General features: G+C 32.3%; 3 protein-coding genes and 1 non-coding gene across 9 annotated transcripts; 2 read left to right on the top strand and 2 right to left on the bottom strand.

Moving 5' to 3' along the window:
- The first annotated feature begins 1,532 nt into the window (after positions 1 to 1,532).
- TRNAA-UGC lies at positions 1,533 to 1,605 on the top strand. Its single transcript has one exon. It is a non-coding gene; the product is annotated as a tRNA-Ala (tRNA).
- A 58-nt stretch (positions 1,606 to 1,663) lies between these two features.
- LOC101221936 (putative pentatricopeptide repeat-containing protein At1g26500) lies at positions 1,664 to 6,185 on the top strand. Of its 3 annotated transcripts, XM_031888022.1 has the most exons (4): positions 1,664 to 3,624; positions 3,711 to 3,782; positions 4,360 to 4,411; positions 5,895 to 6,185. In XM_031888022.1, exon 1 carries the CDS (start codon positions 1,725 to 1,727, stop codon positions 3,240 to 3,242), a length of 1,518 nt encoding a protein of 505 aa, XP_031743882.1. In that variant the 5' UTR covers positions 1,664 to 1,724; the 3' UTR covers positions 3,243 to 3,624; positions 3,711 to 3,782; positions 4,360 to 4,411; positions 5,895 to 6,185. The 3 variants fall into 3 exon arrangements, with proteins under 3 accessions (XP_031743882.1, XP_004144262.1, XP_031743883.1); XM_004144214.3 differs by lacking the exon at positions 4,360 to 4,411; XM_031888023.1 differs by lacking the exons at positions 3,711 to 3,782; positions 4,360 to 4,411.
- A 2,548-nt stretch (positions 6,186 to 8,733) lies between these two features.
- On the bottom strand, positions 8,734 to 12,685 carry LOC116404800 (protein KTI12 homolog). 3 transcript variants are annotated; one of them, XM_031888285.1, is made up of 2 exons: positions 12,481 to 12,685; positions 8,734 to 9,951 (listed from the first exon to the last, which is right to left on the bottom strand). In XM_031888285.1, the coding sequence occupies exons 1-2, from the start codon at positions 12,653 to 12,655 to the stop codon at positions 9,017 to 9,019; spliced, it is 1,110 nt and encodes a 369-aa protein (XP_031744145.1). In that variant the 5' UTR covers positions 12,656 to 12,685; the 3' UTR covers positions 8,734 to 9,016. The 3 variants fall into 3 exon arrangements, with proteins under 3 accessions (XP_031744145.1, XP_031744147.1, XP_031744146.1); XM_031888287.1 differs by lacking the exon at positions 12,481 to 12,685 and adding an exon at positions 12,216 to 12,352; XM_031888286.1 differs by lacking the exon at positions 12,481 to 12,685 and adding an exon at positions 11,969 to 12,107.
- A 1,039-nt stretch (positions 12,686 to 13,724) lies between these two features.
- On the bottom strand, positions 13,725 to 18,152 carry LOC116401661 (COBW domain-containing protein 1-like). Of its 2 annotated transcripts, none has more exons than XM_031886635.1 (10): positions 17,998 to 18,152; positions 16,801 to 17,008; positions 16,478 to 16,695; positions 16,280 to 16,394; positions 15,813 to 15,902; positions 15,359 to 15,532; positions 15,147 to 15,266; positions 14,654 to 14,764; positions 14,116 to 14,197; positions 13,725 to 14,030 (listed from the first exon to the last, which is right to left on the bottom strand). In XM_031886635.1, the coding sequence occupies exons 2-10, from the start codon at positions 16,930 to 16,932 to the stop codon at positions 13,969 to 13,971; spliced, it is 1,104 nt and encodes a 367-aa protein (XP_031742495.1). In that variant the 5' UTR covers positions 16,933 to 17,008; positions 17,998 to 18,152; the 3' UTR covers positions 13,725 to 13,968. The 2 variants fall into 2 exon arrangements, with proteins under 2 accessions (XP_031742495.1, XP_031742496.1); XM_031886636.1 differs by having other exon boundaries at positions 17,890 to 18,116.
- Positions 18,153 to 22,034: the final 3,882 nt, after the last annotated feature.

Here is a 22,034-nt window from a genome sequence, read left to right as displayed (position 1 = left end):
AGGGTAATTAACCATGGCAACACTTTTAGGTCTATAGTTAAGTGTATATCAATATTTAATTTTTTTTTATAAATACACCAAAATTTATTGGTGATTGACTTCTACAACATAGTCTTACTAATAGACAAACTTTGGAAGTTAAAATATAAATTTTGTTATATTTGGAATTTTTGTTGAATGGTAAATGAATAACTAAATCTTAGTGCATGCTTCATCAATGTTCACTTATCCACAAATTTATTGACCAGGAAACATTGGCGTTTGGATGGTGATCTCCGTTTTCATGTTCCACCAGATAACATTCCAATGGGAAGCAATTTTGGTGATGCATCATTTGACAAACTCAAGTAAATACCTCCGTTGAAATTGCCTTAGCACACAAGTCTGGTTCACAAATTTTAAGTACTTATCAAGAAATGTGATTTGAACTTGCATTGAATAAATAAATTTTAATAAATTGTGAAAGAGAGAGAGAGAAAAAAAAGGCTTTGGTATTTAATTCCTTCTTTTGTTTGGTTGGATAATGGAGGAATGAGAATGTTAATTCTGTATGATACATATTGTATTAAATTATCACTATGGTGATTTTTGAAGGAGTGGGAATTGGGATTTAGAAATTAGAAGCTCTCCTTTGGATTCCATAGACGGATAATATGCTTTTTAACTCACCGTTCATGTAAATGAAAATATGACTTTTGTCAATAACCTTTGTGTTAGCTCAATAACCAATAATGAACAACCCAACTTTTGAGGTTATTATTATTTAAATAATTATAGATTTTTTTTATTTAAATATATAAGAAAATAATTTAAAGTTTGAAGAAAAGCTTTAAATAATAAAAATAAATAAGCAATTAAGATAGAATCAAAATAAAAAAATATTTAATTCACGAACCAATAAATCCAAAACTAAATTCTAAAAAATAGAATTTCAATTTCCAAAAACTAACAACTAAAAAAATTAAAATAACTTGCTAGTTTTGGAGTGTCACAGTGTTTCAAATCTAATGGTTGGCTCCACTCAAGTTTTGGGATACATTCGGTTTCCTCCATTTATTCGATAGGTTAGATATGATTTGAATTCACTATTTTCAAAATTCAGCTATTCTATGACTTCCTCGGGCTATATTTGGATAATAGGCTCGGGTAGTTGTTAGTATATATAATTATCTTTTTTTTTCAAATATATTTTTTAAATTTATATATATTGTTTTTTTAGTTATTATTAAAACATATAACAGATTACTATTATGCTTTTCAAACCATTGTTTTTAATATCACAATTAAGGTTTGCTATCATTAGCACATATTCAAGTGTTCGTTTCAAGTACATAACCAAATAATAATAAGAATAATAAATTGTACTCTAATACACATGACTTTAATAATTATATATAATTATATATAATTATATATAATCAATTTACTTTATTAATTATATATATATTTTTAATAAATTTTAGGAAACTATTCCATCAAAAAATTTTAAGATTTTAATAATTAAAAATGATATAAATTGGTTATCAAAACATGGGGATGTAGCTCAAATGGTAGAGCGCTCGCTTTGCATGCGAGAGGTACAGGGTTCGATCCCCTGCATCTCCATTTTTTATTTATACTTTTATACTTTTATACTTTTCCCCTTCAATATTTGGTTTCTCTCCTTCTCTATAAATTCGAGCTGCTATGTTTTTCTCCATTTCCCTCTCTAATGGCGAAACAAAATGGCAGCCATTACCTATCGACGTATCATCATCAATAATTTCTCATTTTCCTTTATCTTTCATCAACGTTTTTCTCCCTTTACTTCCGACTCCTCCACGGCTGCCGACAACATTCCTCAGCCAATCGACTCGACCCATCTCCGCCGTGTTTGTACCGTTTTGTATCAGCAACAGAACTCCCCCGATCTCAAGCTTCACACCAAACTTCTCGCCTGTAATTTCAACCTCTCACACGAATTCTTCCTCCAGGTATGCAACACTTTCCCTCTCTCATGGCGTCCCGTTTATCGATTCTTCCAATTCACCGAAACTCACCCCAATTTCACTCACACGGCTGTCTCTTTCAACAAGTTGATTGATGTTGTTGGGAAGTCACGAAATATCGATCTCTTGTGGGGTTTGATTCAAGAAATGGGGCGGCGGCGGTTGGTTAATGATAAAACCTTTGTTGTTGCTCTGAGAACTCTGGCGACGGCCAGAGAGTTGAAGAAATGTGTAGAGTTTTTCCATTTGATGAATGGGTATGGGTTTTGTTATAGTTTAGTAACTTTGAATAGAGTAGTTGAGAAATTGTGTGGCTGTAAACTAGTGGATGAGGCTAAGTTTTTGGTTATGAAATTGAATGAATGGATCAAAGCTGATGGGGTTACTTATAAGTTGTTGATTAAGGGGTTTTGCAATGTGGGGGATTTGATTGAGGCTTCAAAGATGTGGAACTTAATGGTGGATGAAGGGTTTGAGCCTGAAATGGAAGCTGTGGAGGAGATGATGAATGTTCTTTTCAAGACCAATAAATTGGACGAAGCTTTGAAACTTTTCCAGGCACTTAGATCAGATAGGATGAATGATTTGATTCCTTCAACTTATAGTCTTGTGATAAGATGGTTGTGTAATAAAGGTAAGGTGGGACAAGCATTCATTGTGTTTGACGAAATGCATAAGAGAGGACTTGAAGTTGATAATTCGGTACATTCTTCACTTATTTATGGACTTTTAGCAAGAGGGAGGAGGAGAGAAGCTTATAATATAATGAGACGAATTGAGAATCCTGATTTGGATGTGTATCATGCATTTATCAAGGGACTTTTGAAGTTGAAAAGGGCAAATGAAGCAACTCAAGTTTTCAGGGAAATGATAGAAAGAGGGTGTGAGCCTATAATGCATACATATATAATGTTGTTGCAAGGACATCTAGGGAAAAGGGGGAGGAAAGGATCGGATCCACTTGTGAATTTTGATAGTATTTTTGTTGGAGGGTTGGTGAAGAATGGGAAGTCATTGGAGGCTACAAAGTATGTGGAGAGACTTATGAAAAGAGGGCTTGAAGTGCCAAGGTTTGATTACAACAAATTTTTACATTACTATTCGAATGAGGAGGGGGTGGTAATGTTTAGAGAGGTGGGGAATAAGTTGAGAGAAGTTGGATTGGTTGATTTGGCTGATATTTTTCAGAGATATGGGGAGAAAATGACCACTAGAGATAGGAGGAGAAATCGAGCAGTAACAGATTTGAAATGAAATGCCTTATTGGATTATGAACCACCTCATGACGTTATCGAGCAAACTTATTGACTGTGTTGAGTTGAAAGGATTAGGTGTTTCAGGTGATTTCCGTCTCCTTCTTCTTTGATGTGTTGAAGATAAATCAAAAGCCTTACTGGATTATGATTCGATTCACGATGCCGTTGAGGGCAAACTTAACAACTATGTTGAGTTGAAAGGATTAGGCATTCAGGTGATTTCCATCTATTTCTGTGATATGTTGTAGATAAATGAAATGCGTTACTGGATAACGAATTGCTTCATGACGTTGATGAGCAAACTTATCTACTGTGTTAAGTTGAAAGGATTAAGTGTTTGAGGCGTGATTTCCATCTACTTCTTCGGTAATGTGTTGGAGGTACTATTTTAGTTTCATTAGTTATTTAATACGTTTTTCTGATGTTCTGTTATATGTTTGTTTCATTGTTTACATTTCTCTAGCAGATGCTTGAACTTGAGAAGTTTTGCTGATTTGAAAAGGCAACATTAGTTGATAAAGTGCAAATTTATTTGTGGGTAAGGATGTTTTTCTTATTCTTAATGCCTGCCCTAATTTATGAATGTCAAAGCAAAGAACAAACTTGACCCTAACTCTTCATCAATGGTAACATATTGCTAAAGGCATCTTCAGAAATGATTCCAAAATGGTTAGTCACTTTTGTCATGTTCATAATCTCTTCAAAACATGTCTAATTATTCAAAATCAAATTAATATTTGGTTTCACACTTTTAGTTGTGTTTCTTAACAAATAAAATTTAAGAATGCTTTTGAATGATTAAATTTAAAACTATTTTTCAGGGTGATTTTTTTTTCTTTTTTGCATCTTTGGGAGTGGTTTTCAAATAGTTAAAGTCACTTTTGTCATTTTTAAAATCAATTTGAAACTACTTTTAATGATTCAAAATCAATTTCAACGCATTTGATTAACTTGATTTAATAATGTTTTATGGTGGATTTAGACACAACAAAGGCATCCTTTAAACATGACAGAAAATGATATTAACCATATCAAAATCACTCACAAACACACCACCCTAAATCTGTCAAGGATATTCAGTTCCATTCTGGAGAATCTTATGTTGAACTTTTCAGGTCCAAAATAGAGGTAGAGGCAGTGCCAAGTCCCAAAAAGTCCTTGGACGATGTGAGTTTGAGTTTGACATTGCAACTGTATAACACTGCCACAAAGAAGAAGGAAAGAAATCCACTATGGCTTTGGTGCCTGTTTTTCCTATTCAATATTTGTACATTAGGTACTGTCTGTACAGAGAAAAAGAATCATAATAAACAATTTCCCCTTTGAGGAGAGAATCCATGAACCTCAAGGAATGACTGCACAAAATTGGACAAAAAATTTGGCGTTGCTGACATGGAAAAAGGAAAAAAAAACTAACCCTACACATCAAATCTGCCTCAACCCAGTTCTTCAAAACTTTATCACCTTCAACCTGAAGTCAATTGATTCCTACCCCTGTCATTAACAGGCAGTAAATATACAAGAACATGAGGATTGTTAATCATGGATTATGAATTTAGGCTGATCGACTCCATGTATAACTGAGTTTCACAATTGAATATGGAAAGCTCCTGGTTCATTGTGTATTTTCGCCGTAGATCGATTATAAACTGGTTACTCTTGTGCATCGTTACTTTAGCTTCGATCAAAACAGTCTTTGGAGGATCTTCTACGGATAGGATCTTTGAACTGGTAGCTTCTGAGCCTGAATCTAACGACTATAGTAACTGCATAACTGGATCTATCGAGTATAGCAATTGTACACATCAAATTGTACAAGACAGCTTCCATATCCATCACTGTCAATTGACTGGATTCATTGCAGTCATTGTGCTTCCAGTAGGAACATGATAGGCATTTTGAGATACTGAAATTAACAACACGAGGAAAAAAAATGGATATTTTCTCTTGCATGTCTATTATAAAACGTATAATTGTTTAATAACTTTAGAAACTGGAAAGAAGTTCGAGAGTGACTTCACTTAGCAGCCAAGCAGTAACTAGGTGGAAAGGAAGATACATCTCAAAAATGGTTGAAATGTTAGGATGTTGTTGGAAAAGTGAAGGTTGGTTATTAGAACCTTTCGTGTGGCAAAAATCAGCGGTTGTTAACTGTTATCTGTCACAGTAAGGATCCTATACTCAGAACTAACTGCTTGTTTCTTCTTTTTACAAAAATTGGATGTTGGGGAATTCTGACCTCTCACCTCTAGGATGGTCGTAGCAATTACTGCTTTGGCTAAATGACTTGTTAATGCTCTCAAAACAGTAACTTATTTCAGGCAAATTATTTACTTTGATAAGCTTTCTATGTTGTCTCTGTTGTTCTATCTGAACACTATAGTTAGAAGTGTCATGAAGGTGTTTGGCTCAAGGGGTTTGAGGAGGACGAGTTGGAAGGGGAGGAATTTGCGAACTCACCTCCTTATTGACTCTAAGAGTTTGTGGGTCCCAAACTAAAAAACATCAATTTTATGCTTTATTACCTCTTTACCCTGTGAACTCAGCTCTAATGAGTTCACAATATCCTAAAATTTACAACTTTACTCGTTGGCTAAACCACCTAAAAAAGATCTTATTAAACTGATTTGCTGATTCTGCCTGATTACAGAAAGGGAGAGGTCATACCTATGTGGGGAATGGAGGAAGACATTCAAACTTGTTGTAAGCCCCTCACATCATGTTTGATTGAACCAACAAACAAAAAGGTGGATTGCAGTCCAGAACATAACTTGTAAGTTGGGTTCAACTTATTTGGAAGATGTTCATGGTTAGTATTTCGTCTCTACTAATGAAAATTAGTTATGTAATGTAATTAAACAACAAACCAACTTGGTAATAAATAGTTATCTTTTAATTATCAGTACATTCTTCTATGTTGAATGCAGCATATTTTCTTTCATCACCGATTGATTTTTTCGTTCAATTGAGTTTTCCTCCCTCAAGTTTTGTCCGTGCGTAGCTTGATTAGCAAAACATTCACAGATTCATTCATCGTTGTTCAAATTAATTATTCCTTTTTGCTTTACTGACGGCTGAAGACTTGCAAGATGTAAAGACTGAATGAATGGAGCTCAATTGTGAAAAATTGCCATTAATTTTCTCTGATCATCCAAGGAGACTGACTCAAGAAAACCCATTGCCTCCATTTAATATGATTCGCAATGTGATGGACATGAATGCTCATTATAGGGTTAGAACAATCCGTGGATTGTTGTTAATCATGGATTAAGAATATGACTACTAATAACAGTATTTTTTAATCTTATTTTTGAGTAAGAATAAGTTACTTATTAATCTAAATAAATTTGGTATTAATATTCTATCATCAATGTATCTTTAAAATTGAAATCTCGACATTGATATTCTTAAATGGGAGAAGAGAATTTTTTTTTTTTAACTAATTTAAATTAAAAATTTTAATTCTTTAAATATTGAGAGAGAAAATAATCAGATTCAGTATGAAATCTTGATAATTACAATGTGTGTGTATATATGTTATTTTTTTTTCTTTAACATTTGTGAGAGATAGATACCGTAATCTAATATGAATATCAATTCGTTTAAATTAATTTCATTGTTCCATCAATTGGTAAATTAAATGTTGCGATTTCCACCTTCTAAGTTCTATCCAATAGTCTGACCAAACGTAATGTAAAACTAAATTCAATAATTTCAACAATAGTTTTGTAAAAATTCAACTTTGACTAATATTCAAATTAAAAAGAGGTTTACTTTCAAGAGTAATAAAAAGAAAAACAAACTATAAACTTCAAAAAAAAAAAAAAAAAAATCATTTTTCTAAAGAAAAAACCACTAAAAGAATAATAATTCATTTTTTTTTATGAAAGGTAAGTATTTTGTTCAATTTTTTCTTTGACAATTTTCCAATTAAAAAGTATATAATTTTAATTAAAAGAAAAATCCCTAATGTCTTCATTATTTGAAAATTTACCAATTTTGTATACTTAATATTTTATAACTTAAAACACTCCATAGAAAAATAAATGTGATAAAATTTGGTTTTTAGTGGTTTTTTCTATAAAGAGTATATGAAGCGCTCTTTATTATTATTATTTTTTTAAAATCACTTTTTAAAATATATTTGTAAAACATAATCTTTTATAAAAACAAAATATTTTCCAGGCACTTAACTTCAATAATTTGATGAGAATTGAAATTCAAGATAAAAATAGACATTTATCTAATATTTATTTGAGTATTGGAAAAGATAAACTAACCAAGTTCCTCTCCTCTATAGGTTGAGCCTTGAGGTGATTTCAAAGATTCCCAATGAACTCACAATCAAAGGCAACTGAACTACTCAGCTTTCCCCACCGGAGCACATCTGATCTCTCTCATGGAAAGGAGCCAAGAGCTTGACCTCTTTTCATAAGTTGCGGAAGCAGGAGATCTTTCTTCATAGTCCGGGTCCCCCGTTGTAGGGTGGTCGGTGGGATTAGATCTTTCGACTACATCAGGGGGAAGCTCGCACTATTCTTTCACTCTTACAGAAGTGCAATGTCATTCTCCGTGGAAGAAGTTAATGAAGGGAAAAGTTGCTCGACTCAACCCAAGACGTGCAGCAGCAGAAGATAAGAGGCTAGATATGATAAGAAGTCCGAAATAAGATATTTGTCTTGCAGCATACCCCACAGGTTTCTTTGCAATTCGGATTCGAACCCTATTTAGTTCAGTGACTCATGAAAGAGAAACTTCTCTAACCTCTAACTCTTTCTCCTCCAATCGATCATGTCTCCCTCCCTTCTTCTTACTCTAGAACTTGTCCAGGTCTGACTCTGAAACAACTGAGAAGGGTTTATTCAATGTGCACAATGAGAGGAGCTCTTCCTATTGTTGCAACTCAAGAAAGAGAGTACTTCTGACTATGAAACAAAAAGAGAGACTTCCGGCTCTATTCTCTATTGGTCAAGCAGCTCCTATTATGATACGGGAAGCAAGACTCCTAATCTAAGATACTCTGGAAGAGTGATTGCTTTGTCTCATTCGAGATCTTATTCTAAGAATTCCGGAATCAAGAAAGACCTTGATAGATACCCTTCCTCTATTCTCAGTGTACCTATTCCTACTCATATAAAGAAAGTACTTCTGACTCTAAATGCACTTCTATAATACCTCCCTTCCCCGATCCTATCCAGTGTCTCGATAGATACCCTATCTTGTAGAGTTGTCTGAGCAGCAGTCGAACCATAAAATTAACTCATTAAAAGACCCATGAAATGCATTATCAAAGAAAGAAACTCATTCACATCAAAAGCATGAACAAAGTATGAACTCATTAATAGAACAATTACACAATCTTGGAACTCGTTTTAAAGAAGAAACCAAAGATTCACTCATTTTCTCTTTGAATTAACTCATTAACTATGTATATGTATATATCATGTGTGTGTGAATATATAAGGACCGTAATTTTCCAAAGCATAATCTACAAATAATCCTGATGTGCTCCTTAGATTTATTTACGACCCTCAAGGAACCGTATGAGCTGAAAATCTCATGTCAGAATATGACTATAGTTCTGTAACAGCGAGGACATAGATATTATGATTACTAAGAGAAAAAACATCGATAACAACAAAGCTTAAATAATTGATGGCAAAGTTGCCAGAAAGAAGAGTGATATCTCTGTTACCTCTTGCTTTGTAAAGTTTGGTAGTTCATATGCTACAAGTATACAGCTTATCATTCAGGTTAATCTAGTTTCAACTTTCAAGAAGTCCCCAGTTCCCTATTCAGGTAGTCAACAAACATCCTCTTGGCACTCTCGGCATCAGAGGGTGGTGGTCGTCCGCTTAAACTAGTTTGCCCTGTTAGTTTGATGAAAGTTCTCCGTAGTCTTCGAAGCTCCGGTAGTCCAACCGACCTTGAAATGTCAATGGTTGGTAATTCCTGACCCAGAGAGATACTATTCAGAGGCCCTCCCAGAGATTGGGCTTCTACAATAGCATTAACCACCTCTTGCGTCGCTTTGTCCAACTCATATAGAGAGTTAGCCTCCGAAAATCGAGAGCTCTGAGTAGCAATTGTTGGCTGTAAAATTTTTACATCACGAGACTTTGAGTCCACTGTTTTAGTCAGGTATGATACAGCATCTAGAATAACCTGAGATGATTTCTCGATTCCATCTTTATGTGGGAATAACTCAAACAATGGTGAGTCCCATCTATTTCTACTATTTGGCCTCTCAAACCTTCTGAGAAGATCTTCGAATATCTTATCATCATAGCTCGCTTCTTCTTTCTCACGACGCTCTTCATTCCACTTCCTACAATTGGTTTCTTCCACGTCGCAGTACAGCACACAATACCTGATTCCTGTTCCACGAGCCAAACACCACAGTTCATATCGATAACCCTTTATACTGTTCAAAGAGTCTACAATGACAATGCTATCTTTAGATACAGATCTATCAACTTCAGATCTGAGAACTCCTCTTAGATTTTTTTCAGCAGGCATGTTGGCATAGCTCTGATTCCGATCCAAATGAAGAGAAGTTTCATCGATAATCTTAATGGCTTCTTTTACATTTGATTCCTTGAGAGCTTCAGCTAAGCAGAGTGCAGCAGTGGACTTCCCACTGCATGGCTGGCCACAGATCACAACCAACGCCATTTTATGGAGAACTCCAAGCAGAGAAGTTCCAACTGTTAATAGTCAAAGAAAAAACAACAAACATCAATAACTTTTCGAGTAAGAATATGTGTCTTTTTTATTAAAAAAAAGTAATTCCATAACATAAGTAGAACCATTAAAAGAAATGATCAGAGAAATAACACAAATAAATTATGATTGAATATCACACACTACAAGAAAACTTTTTACAGATGCAAATGCAATAAGAAAGACAGAAACATAGCTATGAGTAAAATAACAGCACCCAAAAGCAAAGAGTCGAACTCCATCCATTACATCTGTGAGTGTCTGGACTAGCTTACGCACAACTCGACTAATCTCACGAGACAACTCGTCTGACCCAACAACATTTTGGTGAAAGAAAACTTGTAGGAAATTAATTCCTAGGCGGCTACTATGAATTGAATACATGACCTCTTAGTTAGTTATTGAAACTATGTCTTCCTTTTTACCTCTTAATGATTGAACTCCTTTAAATGAAGAGCTAGTTGTATTTAGTCAAACAATTCTTGGCTTTCAATAATTAAGGTCTGGCCACGTTCATTTCCTCACAATAATTATTTACTATGAACATTTCAAAGTGAAGAAATACACAAAAGCCAGAGAAGCTACCTAGATTCAGAATATAGAGTGGCAAGAGATGACAGAAAGAGGTTCAGATTACTCTTTCAGATCCAAAGAACAGTATAAAAGATTGGTGTGGGTGGTGGCTGCACCAAACCGGAATTTAAATGGATTTGTCACCATTCTACAAATTCTTTGTGGCCCTTGGCTAATTTTTGTAATCTGAAGTTCAGCTGATTGAACAGACTTCAGGCGAAATAAGGGATGGAGGTAGAAGTTTTGGATAGAGGAAATCTGTTAGATACCTAGATTAGTATAGGACAGGGGTAAAAGTGTAATTAGATTTGTTGGTAGTTGGTTGGTTATAAATAGGAAGTTGGGGAGGGAAGAAGGGTATGAAGAATTTGGTGAAGAAATAAGGCTGCAAAATTTCTCTATTCCTTGAAAGAGAGGAAGGGCAGACGATTAGGGTTCTTTTTTCACTTATTATTTTACTTCTTTTATATTGTAATTCTGTTGAAGGTATCAATAAAATAGAAACATTGTATCAGTGTTCTATCAAAATCTTGATTTTAAAAGCAAGAAGTCAAGCGTTAAGGCCATAAACTCAAAACTTCTCATATTCAGAAACAAGTAACTCAATCTCCCTTATCAATAGCAGAAAATTACACACTCAGCACTCTCTCTCTCAATTAGACACCTACTGTGCCCACTGGGAAACAAATCATTTCTCGTCATGAAAACAGTCGGTAAGCTAAATAATAGTTAATAGAAATCATTACACCCTGTAAGTACGTCAACTGGGAATTGGGAAAAAAGTCAGTGGCCTATCAACTATGTCAGAAAGCAATCATCCAGACAATACAAACTGATTCAGAAAGGGGTTCTTTCAAAAGACACTTAAAATTCTTTTTATGGGAAATCAGCCTAAAATTCTAAAATGAAACCACACAAGGAACACAATTCAAATAAAGCACCCCTGGATCAGTCTCTCCCCAAATTGCTGCTGTTTATGCAGCTCTGATCATGAGACTCAAGACCATCTTTTCATACACTGCCAATTTTCAAACAGGATTTGGGTTCACTTTCAAACAGCCTTTAATTGTTGGATTTTGACACTCCCATTCTCATTCAACATAAAATACTGGCAGCTCAGCCTGTTCAAGGACCATTCATTCAAGTAGGCAAAACAGGCACTCCGGCTCAACATCAACAACTTTTTCTTTCTTTCTATCGGATTATATGCAATTAAAGGAACAACAACAAAAATTTAATGGTAGATCTCCTGAAGCTTTGATTCACAAGAAACCTTTTCTAGGTTCATATTGTTGTACACACTTCACACGTCTCTGCTTACAACAATTATAATTTTCAACATACCATTACTCAATTTGTAAATTTCATAGAATCATTGATATTGTTTTCTCTCCAAAAACATTAAGAGAATCCTAAAAAAATCCATACCATATATAAAAGCAGAATCTTTAGGTCCCTTGAGCCCTCCACTTCCAAAAATATGTATATTTTACCCCAAATATACATATTTTAAATCAAGAACATGAAGAACAAAGAATAGAGAAGGCTCTTATTTTCAGTAAATTTAAAGTACCGCTGGTCAGCGTACTGCTTCAACAAATATACAAAAATAAATACGGTTGAGGAAGTCAATTAAAATAAAACACTCATTGGAATTAAAAGAGAATTGGATTACTTCAACTGACGAGGGAGAAGCTGGAAAATTCATTGGTGCAGAAGCAAGGAAATTTTCAGCAGAGACCAAAGAGATATATGGACGCCTCAATTGACAGACATATGCAGCAAATCAAAAGGTGGGTTTCTTCTATTTTCGTTGCTATTCGGGTATGGTTATTAAGAAAAACAAAAACAAAAACAAATATTCCATTTTTTCATTAGAAAAGCCCTAATTTATGTTTTTGAAGTGAAGAGATAGATATAGATGGAGATTGGGATAATACCAGTAGCAACAACCGAGTGGAAAATCAGTGAAGATCCGTTAGGAGGGATGCGGCGCTGGCACGAGCGGAAGAACGGCGGCGACAACGAACTGGAAAGTGGCAGCGGCGGAGCTGAGCTGCTAAAGACGGAAGGTGAAGCACGTGAGACTTGAAAGTGAGAGGAAGATACATACATATGTTTAGGGCTCAATTTTACTTATTTTCATTTTATTTTAAAAAATGGAACGACTCAAAAAAAAACTAAGAAGAATTTACAAAATATATACAATTCATGACAGAATTTTAATCAATATGATAACCAATATTTTAGCCGTTCAAAGTATATTTTTATTTTTTTAAGGAGTAAATACAAACAAATGAATTATTAAAAGAATGACATTTTTAAACGTATCAAAAAAATCCAAACTATTTATAAAACAAAACCAGAATTTACATGAAAGAAGAAAATGAAAACTATTTACATGTAGAAAAAAAAAATGAATAGTTTGAATTCGGGTTAAAATTTTAGTTATCCATTTTGTAGTTGGATTAAAATTTTGCTATAGACCTAGATAATTTGCAAATTCTTCCATTTTTAAAAATTTCCTTTGTAAAATAGAGCAAAATCTATCTGATTTTTTTTAATAAATTTTATACTTTTTTCTTTTTTATAAATCATAAAAATAGAACCTTTAAAAAAATATTTTAAATATTTAATCAAGTGTAAATTTTGTTTCAGGATGGGTAAATATTTTGTCAAAAAAAAATTTCTTTTTTTCTCTATATTTTGCAAATAATTTTAAATTTTTTTAAATCCATAAGAATTTTTTTTTTTTTTTAATCCATAAGAACTCCTAAAAAAACAGCACTTTTTAAAATATATTTCATAATTTAAATATGAGGCATTTTAAAATATAGAGTATCAATATATAATCTAAACTTTTGTTTTATTGCAATATTATTTTGATCTTTCATAATTTAAGTTAGGAAATTCAAAACATGTGCTTCTTTGTCTTCAATGTACACGTTGTAAGTTAACTTTCTTTCTTTCTTTTTTTTTTGAAGAAAATAAACTTCATTAATTCCTAACAAGAAGAGAAGAAAGCCAATAGCGACCACCCTCACAAATGGAAGAAGCACGAATCGCAAGAGAACGAACAATCAATTTTTAAAACTATAATTTGGGAATCTTATAATTTAATGGTTATTCTTGTTTTTTTTTTTTTAATTTAACTAATTTAATTTTTGATATTTTTATTGCAATGTTAACTTTCAAAAGAACTTTCATTTAGAAAAATAAACATCCAATGGTACCTTCGTTCACAAATCTTTCCATCAAAAACCTTTCTAGAACACCTCTAACAAGACCGAAAGACAGTTAATTTAGGAAACACTTATCCAAGTTAACATACAAAAAAAGGACTTCGAAATCATACAAAACCATTTCACCTACGCATATGCTCTTCCTTGTTTGCCTATGTAGTCGAACAAATAGTAAAGCAACAAAATTTAGGAGATAGAAGCACATTCTCTAAAGGTTTTGCTGAGAACATCCTCGTTCAGATTACGACCTGCATATTATGGACAATGTGTAAGTTTCAACAATAAACACATTGTAAGAGTTCGTGGGCGTGGATATTTTTGTATGTCTTTTACCTATGAACACTATCTTGTTCGTCTGACTTTCTCCATTGTTCCATTGCCGTGTAGGAACGATCTCGTATAATTCCCGAACTGCCTGTCAGCCACCAATCAAAATCAGTCATTAACATGAAAAAGAGCTCCCTAGTTAGAGATATAGTAGGATTAGTAGTAGAATGTTGGTATTGTTAGGGCTTATAAATAAAGGGAATGAGATAAGGAGCAAAGAGTGAGGAATTTTGTGAGATTTCCTTTGGACTAGCCCACTTGGAAGGCAAGGTTATCTTGCTACTTCTCTTATAGTATATATTACAGTATATTTCCATATGTTTTTATATTTGAGTCTTCTTGAGTTTTCTGTGTTGTTCTTGAGTGTTCTTGTTAGGAAGTATCGTCGCAATAACTCAACCTTTTCATTTGGGTTCAAAACCCAAAAGGAATGCATGGAAATCGGATTAACAAAGGATGGGAAATTAGGACGATGGTTAAAGAAGAAGCCTGTTTGGAGTGATTTTCCAACAGCAAAAACTATAGGATTAAGCACATGATCTACCTGCAAAGTATGTAGCTGATCAGAATTTTTTATGCTTAAAACTCCTTTGCAACGATACACATCCATGCCACCTTTTTTCTCCCAAAGTATCTCCTCAAGCCAAGAATGAACCTATTGGAAAATAAGGTAGGCATGAGAATAGCACCATCACGAAGATCGGATATGAAATGCAGATTAATGAGAAATATCATGAATTTCCAAGGCAGTAACTTATATTGCTTGTACGAATTGTGCCTACTTCAATCATCATGCTCATAGTGAAGATGAGCGATTTATATAATCACTTCGAAAGTTAAATACTTCGTTAAATAGATCAGCAAGCCAATGGAAAGATATATTAGTAGTTCAGAATATTATTACTTCAATGGATCTTTGGCTAAAACATAAATCAGCATGGATGTAGCTACACTCCAGGTCGTGAAATTCTTAAATGCCTAAGCAATTTAAAATAAGATGGAACCACACAATCTTTAACGGAAATACATGAAACTACCTTATCAAGGTCAACTTTGTCGTCTTCACTAATGCACAAGGTTCGAACACCAGTATCATGAAGATCTTGAGTAGATAAAGAACGACTTTCTTTCAATAATGCTTCTAAATGAGCTGTATTCTAAATGGGGAAAAACTGAATAGTATCAGATAAAGAGGACAGATACGAAAATAGAAAATGAGCTAGGGGTTAAAGTTAAGTTCATGACTAACAGCAGCATTATAGGAATTGCAGTCTAGTATGAGAGACAGGTCTACTTGACACCGAACAGAGTGAATGATTTTGGCAAGAGAATTAATGTTACGTATTTCATACTCCAGGTCCTCCAATGCACCATCACCACGATCTGAAGAGACCAGGTCGACCTTGTTAAGAATAATAGTATCCTATGATGGATAACAGATTCACAACTTCTTAGGCGTGCACATTGGACAATTATTGAGAAAACCATATAGCAAAAGAGAGAAATAAATCAAACCATATAGCAAAAGAGAGAAATAAAACAAACCATATAGCAAGAGAGACAGAAATAAAACAAACAAAAATACTAAGTAATAATGGAATGAAAAATGATAAATAATGAAGATCCCAGCAGTTGCTTGACATAATTAATGGTAGATTGCAAACTTGCAGAGACCATAAAAGAACTAAGAATAAGAATATTACCGCAAACACAATTTGATGAAATGCTTCCGGAAAGGATGATGAACTACGGTGCTCATTCAATTGAAAATGAAGATTTTTAGCATCCACGACCTACTTGCATGTATTCATCCAAATGAACATAAGGAGTTATTATTGGGTGAAACCTTTAGATCACTAGAAAAAGAATTTAAAACAAAGTTTGAAGTATTCAAGTATTTACTACACCATGCATCCACTCATGGACAGACAAAATCGAATTAAATAACAACATAGAAACGAAAGCCAACACATAAATTTAACCTTAGAACAAGGGGAAACTTAAGCTTCATTGGCTATCTTAATTTCAATCAAACATCAAATATGACACATTCTTAAACTTAAGAACTATAGCATGTAATTCACAAACATTTCCAAACTATAATACGTATTTCAAAGTAAACTTGGGGAAACTAACTCAAACCGTGAAGGAACAAGAACTAAGAACTGACTGTAATAATTGAATCAAGCTTGATCGATGATTCCAATTGATCGTCCAGCCAAAGTACAGAAGCAAGTGGAGCAGGATTGGCTAATCCCGTAGTTTCCAACAAAATATGATCGAGCCTAGAGACATGTAAGATGGACTAAATCATCAACGTATTTTTCCAGAAGCTCCATTGAAATCTAATATAACAGCAAGAGAATACCTTTCTTTTCTCTGCACAAGTTGCTCCAAGGCTTGAACCAGGCTATGCTTAACAGTGCAACAAATACATCCATTTGCTAATTCGACCCATTCCTCAACCAACGCCCCACCGTCACCTTCATTTATCATTGCCCTCTCAATTCCAATTTCCTCCCCAAATTCGTTCAGTATAACAGCAATTCTCTTGCCATGTTGCGAGTTCAATACGTAATTAACCAACTGAATTCCACCAAACAAGAAATATCATTCTATAGCTCAAATTTGATGGTTGCAAAAAGAAATCGAGTGAGGGGGTAAGGAGAAAAGTTTCAGAGTGTAAGTTACGGTGGATTTTCCAGCTCCAAGATATCCAGTGATAACTGTAACGCCAACAGAAACACCATCATCTTCATGTTGTTGGACAGCTGTAATTGTTTCGCCAATCTCAACAGCGAGTGGTGGATCTTCATCTTCCATTTTTCAAATCGTAGCCGTGGATTTGGGTTTGGTAGTTTCAATTTGATAATTGACCTTCAATACATCTGCTTTCTGACTGAAATTAATCAAGGTAGGCATAAGCTATCTAGACACTCACTCATAAAAAATTTCTGGGAGATTAAACAAAAACTGACCTAAAAACAGCACCAAAAACAAAGAGTTGAACTCCATCCATAAAATGAAAAGCAAGTTGTATTTAATAAAAAAAATCCTTGGCTTTCAATAATTAAGGTCCAACCTCATTAACTTCCTCAGAATTAGTAATTAACATTTCATCCCAACCAACTGTTTCTTTGGCCCGTCCTGGTGTTTTCCCAATCGAGTTCGATATTCAGGCCCAAAAGAAAGTTCACTTACACTTTATTACTTTGTTTTAATTAGCAAGCGGAAAGACAACTACACCATCGATTTGGCATCCGAATCATTCATAAACATTTCAAACAAAACACACAGTTTCAAATTGCAATCTCAGCAGAAGAAATCATCAAATCAAATCATCCAAACCTTTCATCTTTTTTATAAGAAACAAATTTCATTGATGTATGAAATTTACACACACACACACGAAAAAAGACAGCATGCCCAAACCAATGGAGCTATAAAACTTCTCCAATTAGTCAGAAGTAACAAAACCAAAACATAAACATTTTCAATACAAAAAATCAATCGAAACACGTCCAGCTATCATTCAAAACAGTCACAGACTCTAATTTGACACAATCAACTATAGAAATATAATAATAGCAATAGAAGAAGAATAAATGGAGGGTGGAGTATCAAGTATGAAGCATAAGGAACTAGGAAGGCTTTTATATTCAGTAAATTCAGACCATCATTGGTTAAACAAATATACAAAATAGAAATATTGTTGAGGTTGTTCGGTCAATTAAAAGATAGCCGCCGGACGTGCTTGTGATTAAAAGATAATTGAATTACTTCGACTGAGAAGGGAGATGCTGGAAAATTCATGATAATACATACAAATCTTCCATTCTTTCGTTATTCGAGTGAGGAGACAGAGATAGATGGAGATTGGGAGAATACCAATCAGTGCAGAGCCGTTAGATAGGATGCTGTACGAGCACGAACCGAAGAACGGCAGCGGCGGAACTGAGATGCTAAACGGAAAGAAATAGGAGAGGGTGGAGCACGTGAGACTTGAAAGCTACGAAAATGAGCCATTTAGTTATAGCAATAAACAATAAAATTTTTAATTTAACAACAATCATTTCAACATTTACATATTTATATCTTTTTTATATTTACATCCTTCCAATGTATCATTTTTCACCATTTAAATTCTATTTCTTAATATTTTAAGCTTATACTATCCAAACTTAACCATCTAATCTATATATATCTGAATAAAGTATGATAAAAAAAAATTTAGTTGTGTAAATAACATATAGAAAAGTTACATTGTAGCCCTAAGCCCCTAATAACATAGAGCATTAACTAATATCCGTTATGGAATCAAAACATTTTTCTTTTAACGAGGAAATGAAAAATTAATTAACGAAATGTAATTTTTATTTTGTTTAATGTGAAAATGACCACACACATTCAATCTATGTGAATGACAAAATTGTGGCTAAAGTAAGACTAAAAAAATTACAATGAAAGGATAAAATATTCACCCAAATCATACTTCTTTTGAAAATATGAAATTATAAACATGAATTCATAATTTCATTTAATGATTTTGTAAATAAAGAATTAAACGAAGGACTTTAATATTTCTTGCTTCATTTTATTACCTTTTATGTATATTTAATAAATTTTAATAATATTTACATTGTTTTAACATAACTAAAGTACAAGTCATTCAATCATTTTATTAATAAAATAATTTTAGTAGAAAAATTAAAGAGGAGAGAGAGAAAAATATAGGTAAGATTTTTGTGTTTACATTAAAAAAATTATCAATATTACATGATTTAAACATAAATAGCATAGACATATATACATGTTGAAGTCGGCGGTTGTGTATGAAATAGAAACCTCTAAATGAAATAAATATATACCGGCATACTTCTATATAAAAAATAGGCATCAATATATATATATATAATATAAAAACATGGTTTGATTTCTTTTTCACGTTTTGGTGTGAATTATGAGCGTGAATTAAAAATATATATATTTATACTCAAATATTTTAAACGTATAGGGTTGGTAAACTTATTAAAAAATAAATTTATTCATAAAATTTAAATACTATGTAATAAAAATTGACACTTGATTTCAATAAAATTTATCACGAAACCAAATATAAACTTTAAGTCTACATTGTCATAAAGTGTAAACTACATTCTACTTTTATTTCTTTGAATTTTAAACCAAAATTTATAAAAGAGTTTCCAACTTTCTAAAAAGTAGTTCTTTTCTTCTTCTTTTTTTCTTTGCTTTTTGACATTTTTAGGACCTTTATTACAACATCAGATATATCATATGAATTAACGTTTTATCAACAATAAGTCGATAGTTTATTTTTTATTTGAATCTTATAATTATAGTAAACAATGAATGGATGATATAATCTAAAATTTTAATATATTTTTTAAATAATTTAATTTATTTTGTTAGAATTGAAAATATCTCGTATAGCAAATTTACATTAAAGTAATTTTATTCATATTGGCGGACTAAATAATGATTTTAAGCATATAAGTTTGTAACATGTGGCTAGAGATAATATTATATGGGTACAATTCACAAAGACATTATATTTCAATGTGGCTATGGATGACTTCTTTGAATGTATTATTACATTATTGGTAATTTAATTTGCAAACCTTTTTTCTTTACACAAAACTAATTGATTCAAACTAAATAAGTTAGGTACACCAACATTCCTCATTAATTTTTTTCTCTCATGTTTTATTCCATCAAGAATCAAATAAATCACCAAACACATCAACCATTGAAATTTCATTATAGATATTACAAAACAATAAGTATACCCTAATTTATGGTAATAATTTGTGATCATATTGTAAAATTTTCAATGGTAAAACGTAAATTCTCAAAACTTATAATAATAGAATTTAAGCCTCTAAAATGATAAAAATTAAACTTAAAGTATATAGTATGTGTTAAGTGTGTAAACTATTTTAGTTGGATAAGAAAATAGTAAACGTTTTAATTAGCGAAAAATTAAAAAAGAAAATGATGAATGTAAAATAGTAAAGACGATAGTAGATGGAGGATTTTGAAATAATGTATCTCGACCCTTTATATAAGTTTAGGAGCCCAATTGTTACAATGTTAAAAAAAATTGAATTTTCACGTCTACATGAAACTTGAATATATGTATGAGGTGATATTCAAGTAGACGTGGGACAAGACGCATGGTGACCGTTAGGTCATACTATTAACATCAACATAATTTATATATTTTTAGTGGCACTTAACTATTTATACTTATTTATCTTTTCCATTTTTATCAATGTGGGACAACAATAGAGGTAACTTTATAATAGGCTAAAGGTCCACATGCTTTTCTAACAAAATATATATATATGATACACAAATCATTATAAAACATACCTGTGTATGCTTGTTTACACATGGTTAGCAAATTTTTCAAAACGAATATAATAGAAGACGTTTGCACACACATTAGTTTGATGAGTATTGTTTAACCACACTAGATTTCATGCTTAAGTTTAGGGTTTCAGAAATAGGGACTTAACAACTTGCCTTAATTCATTAAGACTCGTTATGCACTATTTATTTATCTAAAATTTCAATTTTCCACCTCAGTTGAGTTGGACCCTTTGAAGTTTTTTGAACTAAACGCATGCACACTCAAAGAGCCCTTGAAACGTACACTTTGTTCTTTTAGTCTTTTTCACTTGATTTTTTCTTTGATTTGAACAAATTCGATTAAGTCTATTTTTTTAGGTTGAAAAAATGGTCTATATAATATAAATGTGTTTTGTTCCTTCTAAAAAATAGTTTGTATAATTTTAGGAAATTTAATGAATAGAAATAAAGAAGAATGGAGTATGAGAGAATGCAACATATAGAACTTGTTCCTTGTACTCTTTCTTCACTTTGCTAGGAGAAAATTAATATTTCATTTTTGGTCTATTTGATGCATGCATCATTCACATGTTATACTATATAGAACATATATTTTTCCATTTTTAAAATACCACAATATGAAATAACAATAATTAAATGTGAAATTTAAAGTATAATATATAAAAGTGATTATAAATGATAAAATAATAAAAATATTTATAAAATATATTACGATAGATTTTGATAAACGCCATGAATATATTTTCATCAACATCTATATAAAATTAAACTTCAATATTCTTATTTCCTACCAAATTTCAAACTAACAAGATATGAACTTGTAAATTTATCATTTAATATAAATATTTTTAAAAAAAATTGTGATCATGTGAGTTTATAAAAAAAGAAAAAAGAAATAAAATGTACCACGTCATCCTTAGCATAGTGTTGCGTGTAGAACATTCTGGAACTTGTCATATATGATTTGTGATTCCAAATTTATTAATTGATAACAAACGATAATCTCACGCGCAATGCATGCAGTGTGAACGTGGCAAAAGGTGATAGGATCGTCAGAATTTCTTTTCCTATCCAATTGAAATGGAGGAGTTATTGCCCAGCTGGACCTTTGACTAATGACGTGTACAAACTACATCTTCCTAATATTCCCAAATATTAACACTACTTTTTACACTTTTGAGTTAAACATGTGCTAACGTGGACATAGATTAACGATATCACTCATCTAATCTTAAAATTTTGAATTCTATAGGACAAATTATTGGAAATAAAATGATTAGTTGATTACTAAACGGAGCCAAATATTTAATACTTTTTCTTCTTCTTTTGTCAGTTATTTTCCTCTCCTTCTCTTAAAGGTTTAATATTGAAATGATGATTATGTAAAACTTTAAAAATAAGTTAAATTATAAAAGGAAACAACTTTCCATTTTGTGTCTATTTTCTTTTTCGTTTTGGTCTAAATACATAGACGTGGGATTATGCATAAAGTTTAAATAAAACTACACATTTTTAGTCATTTAACTTTAAAA

The sequence above is a fragment of the Cucumis sativus genome, chromosome 6 (genome assembly GCF_000004075.3).
Source record: "Cucumis sativus cultivar 9930 chromosome 6, Cucumber_9930_V3, whole genome shotgun sequence".
Taxonomy (NCBI): Eukaryota; Viridiplantae; Streptophyta; class Magnoliopsida; order Cucurbitales; family Cucurbitaceae; genus Cucumis; species Cucumis sativus.
This window is presented reverse-complemented; position numbering and strand designations above follow the sequence as displayed.

Coding starts and splice junctions, on each gene's coding strand:
- LOC101221936 (XM_031888023.1), top strand. CDS start 1,725: ATGGCAGCCATTACCTATCGACGTATCATCATCAATAATTTCTCATTT.
- LOC116401661 (XM_031886635.1), bottom strand. CDS start 16,932: ATGGAAGATGAAGATCCACCACTCGCTGTTGAGATTGGCGAAACAATT. Junction 15,533..15,812: donor TTCATCAAATTGTGTTTGCG/GTAATATTCTTA, acceptor TATCCATCATAG/GATACTATTATTCTTAACAA. Junction 14,765..15,146: donor ACAAAGTTGACCTTGATAAG/GTAGTTTCATGT, acceptor ATTTTCCAATAG/GTTCATTCTTGGCTTGAGGA.
- LOC116404800 (XM_031888285.1), bottom strand. CDS start 12,655: ATGTATGTATCTTCCTCTCACTTTCAAGTCTCACGTGCTTCACCTTCC. Junction 9,952..12,480: donor CCACTCGGTTGTTGCTACTG/GTATTATCCCAA, acceptor GACTATTAACAG/TTGGAACTTCTCTGCTTGGA.